We start from the raw sequence: 11,392 nt of genomic DNA, 5'->3' as shown, positions 1-11,392 counted from the left end.
GAACTACATGTTTTGTATCTGGCAAAAATATCGAAAGCTTCAAAATTCCACGAGCTTAATGTACCTTTTCGGTTTTCGTTAGGGCATATTCAAAATGTTTTTGTCACCTATCTTTTAAAAGCATTAGTATTGATTATTCATGTCGTGAGACATCTCCAAAATATTGTTAGTTTTGGTGAAGATATTAGCAAACTTCAGAGATGCGTTCTGTTCAAGCCGATTAGTTTTCAAGATGTCGGAAATCGGTCTAAAACATCACATATTCACCAATCATCAACTGAACAGTGTTGCTTAAAACAAGTCCCTCTACAACAGAACAATACGGGCGTTTAGTTCCTGAAAATCTTTGGCGGTGTTGAGCGTTTGCCAAAATAAACAATGCAGGTCGCGAATGTTCCAAAAAACTTCAAAACACATTCCAGAATTGTAAGTAATAAAACCTGCGTTGGAATTCAGATGATGTATGGCAACCTATAAAAATGCAGGCGCGTCTATGAACGTAAACAAAAGTTGCTCCGTAAGATATACAACAAGTATGCTTTACAGGAACTTGAATTCAGTGAATTTCACTAACTTTTTTTTGGAAAACGTTCTTAGGTAGAAGGCGGGACTCTCTTTTCTTTCATATGGAATATCGAACCGTTTGAAACAGGGTCACCAAATCTGAAACCAGATACTCTCTTACCCTAAATACAGCATTGGCCATTGGTCATAGAAGTGCAACGTTTTTCCCGGATTTCTTTCAGCTTACTGTGATTCATTAACTACATTTATTCGAAAATTGCAAATAAAATAGCATGTATCAAATACTTCTTCCACTTGCACACAAGTTTGGTTTTAAGAGGAGAAAAATATAAACGGGAATCTCAGTTTGATTGCGCCAACTTCCAGTTTGAAATCAAATTAATTAGGCAATTTGGCGTCCAATTGGATCTGTAACTGGAACCCTTGGTTGACAGAAACTCGGGAACTGCACCTATTTGATGAGGATGAAAACGGGCGTGGTTTGTCTTTAGCAAGCCCATGAGTAGTATTGTGTGTTAGGTCTAATGCAGTTTAGCTTGCTGAAGCTTATCCACCGTCCTGAAGTGTAGATCAACCCGTGTGCTCCTGACCAGTGTTGCCTAGCAGTTGCCTAGCAGTCCTTCGCAAAGTTCAACTCTATTCCCTTGATGTGAGGAAGTGTTTCTAAAGTTTAAGTATGCTTCCCAATCAAGTTCGGTGTGACGCAAATTTGTTCACGTCCATAGGAAAACCGTTAAAGTGATTGCCACATGTATCGCCGTGTGGAATGAATTTAACCAATAGAGTTCCCATAGAAGGACGAGAGATGAACCCCTTGTTTTGATACCCCAAAAGTTAAAAGCGGTCCATAGTTCATAGATGCTGAGACCTCTGTGAAGGATCCCGATCTCAAATGTGTGTAAAGTTACGTCAAATAAAAGTGGTTCGAACTACGCCAGAAGGATTTCGGGTTAAATGTTCAAACCGTACGTAGAGGACTGCATCGCGCAGATCACATACTTGAGTACTAGATAGTGTGTTGCCCTAAAGTTTACGAATTCAAGACTGTTGGATGAAGGTGCGTGGTGATTCCGATTGGTGATAAGAGTAACACAAAACCTCCTTTGGTCATTGAAACGAGCTGTGGACGTTTACTCAAACATCTTCGAAGTAGACCCCGTGAGTTCTTCATAGCCAACGATGACTTGGCAGTATGCCACTCATGAACTTATGAGACCAAAGAACTCTTCAATGTCCTTAGCGAAATACACTCATTTGCAAACAAATTTGGTTCTGCGAGAGACTCACTTGGAACCCAACCGAGAGATTTAGTTGGGTTCTGCCAAAGCCAAATTAGTGTGAACATGAGTGTATTTCGCTAATTTCGTGCAATTTGTTCTCAATTAGAGCATAAGGCAGACGGAAACTCGGGGACTTTGCCTACCTGATGAGCCCAAAGAAGTGCAAAACCGGTCGTGAGCTGTCGAGGAGTTTTCAGCAACCTTGTGAGTAGTGCATTATGAACGTTCAGTGACCTATTCTAGGGATTTCATCTCACGTGAATTTCTCTTAAAAACAGAGGATTTAATAGCATTGGGTTTCGACAGGTCTACTAAGCCCCCTTGATTTTTATTATACGAACTCCATCACTTTGGGTTTGTTTACTCTTGTTTTACCGCACTGTCGGAATTTTACCCCGATCGGTCTTTTTCAAATCTAGCCAAATTTGCTTAGCAGAGAACTTGTCGTTGCATATACCGACAGATCATATATGGTTTCACTCGTCTGACCGTTTCACTAGCGTTCAAATAGGGCTACACTATTGATTCTACACTGCACTGCCACTCAAAATGTTTGCGACCTGTAATTCTTCGCTCCACGAGTAGGCTAGGTATTGATTAGTACAATGAACTGACAATAGTATGATTGATTCGATCAGAACTAAATGGGTTAGCTCTTAAGGACAGTCAATCAACGATGCTAGGCGCCAATTCTCTTGATAGGAAAATGGTAGCTCTTAGGATTTTGATTGGTTTCCTGCTATTCAGGTGGAAACTGCAATAAATAATAAACGCAGGAACTTGGAATGACAAATAGAGTGAACAATCAAATGCATGGAAAAATCGCAAAACAAAAGTTTTGGGCAGCTGAATATGTACCTGGGAAAACAAAGACTCTGTGATAGGCCATAGCTTACTCCAGAGCTATTACAACGAAGCTAAAGTGCATACGATTCGTACAGCCTTCCCCAATACTGCAACATCGATAAAATCAACACAGATTACACAAAAGCCAGTAAAACGCAGAGACAGCTGTACTATTACTGGATATGTGTTGACGATTCAATAGCTGTCACCGCGGTTTTGTTATTAAACTGCTTCCTCGCATGTGTTCCGTTAAGTGGCGCTAGTGATTCCCATGCGCCATCACTCAGAACCGGGGTTGAGCTGACGACTTAGTCGGTAGTGCGTAAGATTATTCTGCGCTTAATGCGTTCTTCCACACACACGTACGCAAAGTATTGTTCAGTTCCGCTAAGGATTTTTGTCACCCCTGGCATATAGTCTATTTTGGGTCAATTTTAACCAGATTCTGAGTGGATTGTTCGGGCTAAAAAGCTAATACTGAGACTTTGATAAATGTAGCCAAACACACAGTGAGAACAGGCTCTCTGGGACTCAGGCGTGAACAGCTACAACACTATTGAAATTAAGAAGGTCAGATAGGTTTTTTGTAACGCACTTCTCGTAAGGTTGCTGAAACTTCAACAGCGCACGACCGGTTTTGCCCTTCTTGGGGACATCAGGGTAGGCGCAGTCCTCGAGTTCCCGTCAATCTTGTGTTTTACTTGAAACCAAATTGCACGAAATCAGTGGAATACACTCATTTGCAAACTAATTTGGTTTCTCGAGAGACTCACCTGGAACGCAGTTGAATCTCTCGGTTTTGATTTTTCCGGACAACTGGAGGTGCTGCGCCAGGTCACCTCATGCTTCAGTCGCTACGGTATTCGAGATATCGTGATACATGTATGTATTTGTAATGCAATACTGATAAGGTTGCTGGAAAGCCTTCGAGGTCAGTTGAGGTCAGCATTTTGAAACCCGTTAATTAACCACAACCAGAATGTTGGCTTACTCTTACGATTAACACTCTACAGGAAGGTGTAAATGCTACGATGACATAGCGGCTATCCCTTGACGGTTTACGAACAGTTGTGGATCGATTAGCTTCACCCGGCTTGTGACAACTCAGAGGTGAGATAATTGCACTCGATGTGTGAAACTCCCTTCTGAGAAGTCATCACTTGAGGAGCCAATCAATACGTGAACATTTGTTGTGGACAAGCGGCGCAATGTACTAAGTGAAACGTAATCACGCTGCCGATCAGTCACTCGTGACCAAACCGTTGAATTTTAACTACTGTCCGGAAGAACGCGAAGTTCGTGAGATGTGTAATACTAATGGTTCCAAACATAGAATCCCAACAGATGTAGAGATTTTTTCGGCTTTTCAACTTCATCAGGTGCAAGGAATGTCCACTGGAATAAGTGCCTGTTGAATCCCTTTTGCTTAGCGAGCAGCCACTCACACTGTCAATTGACTGCTTTTAATTTTCACTATCTCTGAGTGTGCGTATATCACGATAATTATACAGTAATTACAACTGTTCAAATAAGTGAATCAATAATCTTCACAAAGAAAACTACTCATGAGGTGTGCAATGCACTACTCATAACGTTGCTGAAAATGCGTCGGCAGCCCACGACCAGTTTTGCCCTTCTTAGGGATCATCAGTTTGCGAAAAAGTGCATTTCGCTAATTTCGTGCAATTCGGCTTCAAGTAGAACATAAGGTTGACGGAAATTCGGGAACTGCGCCTACCTGATGAGCCCCAAGAAGTGCAAAGCCGATCGTGGGCTGTCGACGAATTTTCAGCAACCTTACAAATATACATGTATCGCGATATCTCAAATATCGTAGCGACTGAAACATGAGGCGGCTTGGTGCAGCACATTCAGTCGCCTACAAACACCACAAACGAGAGATTCAGCTGGTGAGTATCTCGCATGATCGAGTTTGTTTGCAAATGAGTGTATTTCGCTACTCACAAGGTTGCTGAAAACCCTTTGACAGCCCATGGTCGGTTTCACCTTTCTTGGGGCTCATCGAGGAGGCGCAGTCTCCGAATTTCTGTCAAACTTATATTCTACTTGAACCTCCATGAAACTGTTGAGCGATATCTCGAATGGTACCAAGTGAAACATCAGACTGTCTTTGCACAACCCATTCAGTTGAAGAACATCATAAACAAGAGATTCGCTTGAGTCTCCCGTGAAAACCAAATCGATTTGATACGTATTAGGAGAACCAGCTCCGAACGTAAGGGGACTATATAACAACCAATGGAATATCCGTTTTTGTTGAGACAGAGTTCATTGGTTGTTCTTCACTCGTCTTTGACAGATGAGTTGTATTCTTAGTATCACTTTTTTGAATGCTTGTACCCGACAGTGATCAATAGATCAGCCAATTCGCACGTTCATTGACTTTTTCTGGCCAAGCGCACCAGGCTATCAATCAGCTATCCAGGCCGGGGATCACGGTACTAGGAAGGCATTAAGGAGACTGTGGTCCACAACAATACGAAAACGTTTGCAGATGTTATGTACATCTAGTAAAACTTCCTTCCCACCTTCGTAAGTAAAATAAAAGTGTAAATTATTTGTATATTACCGCACAACATTCGAGGCACACAGATTGTTCATTGTCACACTTTTCCCACGAAAATCAAGTACAACGAAAATTAAAGCATCATTCTGCTTTTTTCATTCTCAAAATGCTCCGACTATATTGCGTGTCCAGCATTCTCTATTGGGGAATCAAAGTGCTGGTCGTGCGTGCGATATGAATATACTTCGATGACAGGAAGAACCACAAATTATTGATTTACGAACTTCCAGTGGTCTTTTCCAGTGTTTATTCAGTCAACTATTGTGTACCTGTGAAAGAAGGCCTTTGCTGTGGAGTTATCCACTAGAAAATACCAACTGACCAGTTATAGACCACTGGACAGAGAAGCAAAACTCTCATCTGCATCTTATTTACAAAAACTGGACATCCATCTTCTGAACGCGTCCACTTGAACGTTCCTGGAGATTCATTGACTCCAATCATTCCTCGCTCAAATCCAAGCAGATGTTACAAAGTGACTCCACGAATTCCGCAACAGATCTACTTTTCAAAAGACGCAAGGCGAAATTCCACGGACAACCCAAACTGCTCGCCTGTCTTCCCATCAGCAGTATCACCATTACCTCGGTATTTCCTTTGGGCAACAGTCAGGCGACATGACAGAAGCCAAACTATATCCTAATGGCAGATAACTCGACCGACTTCGTTTGTAACCTAGCCTTTTTTTCAACCACAATAAAACCAGCCTCACATTCCTTTCAGATAAATCCTCATCGTTTGATAAAGTTGAATGGTGGACAGGAGTAAACAAACCAGTTCTACCGCCTGGCTGTCAATTATTTCTCGATCATATTGTTATCTGTTTATCTTTGGAAACAACTTTGAGGTTAGAAAGTTCCGTCAGAAGAGACATACCCATCTGGATGCATCGCACACTTGTCTGACTGGTATATCGATGATTTTGGGTATCGGATTCATTACCCGTTAAGCTCCTAGAGACGCATTTGTTGTGTACCGAAACGTGCACAACCTATAAACTACGTGACATCTATTACAGTTTGCTGCTAGAAGAAAAGAGTAAACCAAGGTTCACCTAAGCAGAGAACATTTAAATTTGCGCCTATCGGAATTTCTTTTTAAGGTATAAGCAACCAGATTCATCGTACAACCGCACATATTCAGTTCCAACCCTGCTGACCGACTCGGAAGAAGGTGAATAAACTTGAAAACTGAAAAATAAAGCTTCCAAGCTTGCATCGCGTTCTGATACTCTATTGAGAATGGATGCACAGAGAGATACTGTCGCACCGAAGAGAATATGGAACAAGAGACAGGACAGTGACGCAACACAAACGCCAAAATTGAAGTCATAATATCGTGATTCGTAGTTTTTGAATGCCTACATGGCAATCAACATAATATCAGTCATGCGGAGTTTTTGCCACGCTGTAGAGGGTTGTGATTAAAAAATGAAAAACAAATAAAAAGCTGTACGAATAATCTGTTTTTTCCAACGGTCCAAAACGTGGGGATAAACCAGTTTTTAGACCGAAGACAGTTTCCGGCGAAAGTTACCCCCATATGATGCAGACGCACGTTATCCCGCAACTCAAGCAGCACAAGAAGTCATCAACCGTCTCTCAACAAGATGGCGCCCCACCGTACTACCCAAACCAAGTAAGAACTAACCTCCGACAGAAATTTTGTGATGAGAGAGTGATTGCTCGTGGATTTCCAAACTTTCGGCCCGCAAGGTCACCCGATCTCACACCTCTGGATCATTGGTTCTGGGGAATGATCAAGGCTCACGTATATAATAAAATTAAACCGAGGAATTTGGTAGAGTTAAGAGCAAGCCTTCCCATCAGCAGTATCACCATTACCTCGGTATTTCCTTTGGGCAACAGTCAGGCGACATGACAGAAGCCAACCTATATCCTAATGGCAGATAACTCGACCGACTTCGTTTGTAACCTAGCCTTTTTTTCAACCACAATAAAACCAGCCTCACATTCCTTTCAGATAAATCCTCATCGTTTGATAAAGTTGAATGGTGGACAGGAGTAAACAAACCAGTTCTACCGCCTGGCTGTCAATTATTTCTCGATCATATTGTTATCTGTTTATCTTTGGAAACAACTTTGAGGTTAGAAAGTTCCGTCAGAAGAGACATACCCATCTGGATGCATCGCACACTTGTCTGACTGGTATATCGATGATTTTGGGTATCGGATTCATTACCCGTTAAGCTCCTAGAGACGCATTTGTTGTGTACCGAAACGTGCACAACCTATAAACTACGTGACATCTATTACAGTTTGCTGCTAGAAGAAAAGAGTAAACCAAGGTTCACCTAAGCAGAGAACATTTAAATTTGCGCCTATCGGAATTTCTTTTTAAGGTATAAGCAACCAGATTCATCGTACAACCGCACATATTCAGTTCCAACCCTGCTGACCGACTCGGAAGAAGGTGAATAAACTTGAAAACTGAAAAATAAAGCTTCCAAGCTTGCATCGCGTTCTGATACTCTATTGAGAATGGATGCACAGAGAGATACTGTCGCACCGAAGAGAATATGGAACAAGAGACAGGACAGTGACGCAACACAAACGCCAAAATTGAAGTCATAATATCGTGATTCGTAGTTTTTGAATGCCTACATGGCAATCAACATAATATCAGTCATGCGGAGTTTTTGCCACGCTGTAGAGGGTTGTGATTAAAAAATGAAAAACAAGTAAAAAGCTGTACGAATAATCTGTTTTTTCCAACGGTCCAAAACGTGGGGATAAACCAGTTTTTAGACCGAAGACAGTTTCCGGCGAAAGTTACCCCCATATGATGCAGACGCACGTTATCCCGCAACTCAAGCAGCACAAGAAGTCATCAACCGTCTCTCAACAAGATGGCGCCCCACCGTACTACCCAAACCAAGTAAGAACTAACCTCCGACAGAAATTTTGTGATGAGAGAGTGATTGCTCGTGGATTTCCAAACTTTCGGCCCGCAAGGTCACCCGATCTCACACCTCTGGATCATTGGTTCTGGGGAATGATCAAGGCTCACGTATATAATAAAATTAAACCGAGGAATTTGGTAGAGTTAAGAGCAAGCATTGAAGAGGAGTGTGCACGAGTGACGCTTGAAGTTAAACATGCCGTCTCTCACATCTCACACTGCCTCCAACTTGTTGTAGAAGAACAGGGGGGTTTAGTTCGACATCTTTTGTAATGTAAGTTTCTTTACAGTAAATTTCCACAGTGTATATATGTTAAACTAAAGAATAATATGTGTTTAAATATTAGTCAGTTTTATTATGGGTATTATTTTTCGCGTTTATTATGAGACACCGTGAACTCTACTGATCTTACTCCGTTCGTCACAGACCACGCGGCGTGCTCATTTCTCAAGAAGGGTGGGCACACATTGCAGCAGAATTCTAAGCAGTGTCTGTTAAACTGTTCACTCCTGGTGTGTTTTATATATATCAGTCATTTGATGATGTATGATTGAATTGTGTTGTTTCATTCATGCCCAATCAAGTAGCCCTCTTCTACTCTACTGTATTGTAATGTAAATTATCGACGGGATGCAAATTACTCTTTATTTAAGGATGTAAAAAAGATGAAGTTTTGGCCAGTAGATAACAGAGCCACGGTGTTAAAAACCACACCGGGAATGACTTGGTCATGGTACACTCAAGCTGGCCACGAGACACAGAGTAACTCTTTCATCAATTATTTTGCGGTGGCCCCTAAAATATTTCGGAAAAAGAAAGCATTCTTAGAGCAACCGTCAAAATACTCATGACACAATGATGTGGATGTGAATCTATTAAGACCCGAGTAAAGTGAGCATGGTTGTGGAGACACTAAACCAAACATCCCGCATCTGAAGGGAAGTTCACCATTTTACAGTCATCTTAATCAGATGCCTAGTGATTTACTCAGATGGTAGTTTGTCTGCTCACCGGGGTTGACAAATATCTTACAAGCTGGCAAAGAAATCTGTAATGAATGAAAAACTGGTCGTAGGGTCAGATAAAGACTGGTTCTTGAATGCAGGCCAGGTCAATCTCCAGTATGGGTAAGCTGAGTTTTTTTAACCGTCGAGCTGCCGCACTGAATGGTGCTGGTGAGAGCAGAAGGCCTTCGCCGCGGAGTTATTTATTGGAAAACACCAGCAGAACAGTTACTAATGGAAAGGAAGGTAGACCTCTCATATGCATCTTGTTTATAAAAACACTGTATCCGTCTTCTTCTCAAACGCTTCTTGCTGAACTTTCGTGGATACTCATTCACTATCACTCAAGAGTAAACGAATGCTACACAGCTATTCCACAAATTCTGCAATGAATCTCACTTTTCAATGGACACGAAACTGGTTTATCAAAAGACCACATACTATTCGCATGTTTCATCAGTAGTATCCACCGTTACACCGGTATTTTTGACGAGTGCTTGATCGGCCACTGCGTGCTGCGAACGTCGGCCTGTCAATGGATGGTTGGGTTTTGTTTCTGTTTCTCGTAAATCTGTTAATGTCGAAAGGAATTCAACACAAAGTGTTCCAGGCCCTGGAACAACCCTGGTTTTTCGAGGTTAAAGACTGGTATCATTCATTGCGTTCTCGTAGCTCCAGTGTGTGTTCCAATTTCATGTGTTTTGCTAATAAGTAAGTTTATACTCTGTATAAATTGTACCACAGTCGTGGTAATTTAACTCCGATTTACAGTTTACGATATATTCCTGTATACCCTGGGTATTCATTCTTTATATATGGATAGATATTCAGCAAAATGAGTGCGTTTTTACGTTGAATGGGTAAAGACTTCAGGATTTTTGTTTCTACTAGAGAAATGTAGGTAGTCTGACAGTGGAATCGTGATTCCACAAAGGGATCTTTCGAGCTACTGTTCATTAATTTTGTGCGTCATTCACTGTTCTAAAAAAGTGTGTTGTCTCGATTATCTTTTCCTGATTGTTTTTCTAAAGCAGCTGAGTTTTTTCATACCTATGATCCTCAGAGGTTGAAGACGAGATCAGCAAAAACGCATGTTGTAATCGGTGTTGTTGCTGTTCTGTGTGGATGTGCCTCAACATAGCGGTCCGAGAATGGCAAACTTCTGTTTTTATTTGTCGTTTTCACGGTTCTGAGGGCGACTTCGTCCAATACGATTTCACAACGATGGAAGTGTCATCCATGCGTTGCCACCATATTGGAAACGAGTGCATCCGGCTCAGGGTTATTCATGAGCCGGTTCACTATCAAAATCTGCGTGGCTGTATATCTCAAATATATGCTACAGCATTTTGGGAAGTGCATACCCGTGAACTGTTTTGCTCAGAGAACGTTGTTTGCCATGCGACGCCATTAGATACCGGGTGGTTTGCTGCTAGGGAACCACACTAGTTGATTCCTAAATCGGACTGCAGCGAGACAGTACTATCGTTCACAAACGTTTCCAAATAAGGATTCAGGTTGTTCTTTCACAGGGAGATGAACATTTGTTTGGAACACTTTGATAAACATCGTGTTTTGTTGTCTGTGTAATTCGCAATGAAACTTGAATGAACAAGTAATTTTTGGATTTTCGGTAAGTCGGAGAAACGTCCTGGTTGATTTGAAATCGAAGGAATTACCAACTACTAAGTGGCTCCAAGATTTCAAAAATTGTTTTCATTTTTGTTTGGGGGGGGGGGGGGAGGTCATCTATCTAAGGCTTTGTAAGGTGGACCGATTGGAAATCGGATGCTTTTTCGACATGTTTATCTTGGTTTACAGCGATCTTTGTGTCTTTCCCAAGTATCAGAAGTGTAGACAGCCAGGTCGCCCCCAGCCGCACTCATCAGAGATATTTCGTAACTACTCAGTGGTTGGCTTGTTTTGTTTTCCAGGAAATGACTTCGAATTTCCTACCATCGTTCACAAACGTTTCCAAATAAGGATTCAGGTTGTTCTTTCACAGGGAGATGAACATTTGTTTGGAACACTTTGATAAACATCGTGTTTTGTTGTCTGTGTAATTCGCAATGAAACTTGAATGAACAAGTAATTTTTGGATTTTCGGTAAGTCGGAGAAACGTCCTGGTTGATTTGAAATCGAAGGAATTACCAACTACTAAGTGGCTCCAAGATTTCAAAAATTGTTTTCATTTTTGTTCGGGGAGGGGGGGAGGTCATCTATCTA

General features: G+C 41.6%; 1 protein-coding gene across 1 annotated transcript in view; it reads right to left on the bottom strand.

The window, feature by feature from the left end:
• Positions 1 to 10,304, bottom strand: part of T265_10526 (hypothetical protein) — a gene marked incomplete at both ends in the record, with an annotated part of 10,650 nt that extends 346 nt beyond the window's left edge. The window contains one exon of the mRNA XM_009176919.1: positions 10,216 to 10,304. Within this exon, the coding sequence (XP_009175183.1) occupies positions 10,216 to 10,304 (89 nt within the window). The remainder of the gene's footprint in view (positions 1 to 10,215) is intronic.
• Positions 10,305 to 11,392: the final 1,088 nt, after the last annotated feature.

This window comes from Opisthorchis viverrini (genome assembly GCF_000715545.1).
Source record: "Opisthorchis viverrini unplaced genomic scaffold opera_v5_373, whole genome shotgun sequence".
Lineage (NCBI taxonomy): Eukaryota > Metazoa > Platyhelminthes > Trematoda > Opisthorchiida > Opisthorchiidae > Opisthorchis > Opisthorchis viverrini.
This window is presented reverse-complemented; position numbering and strand designations above follow the sequence as displayed.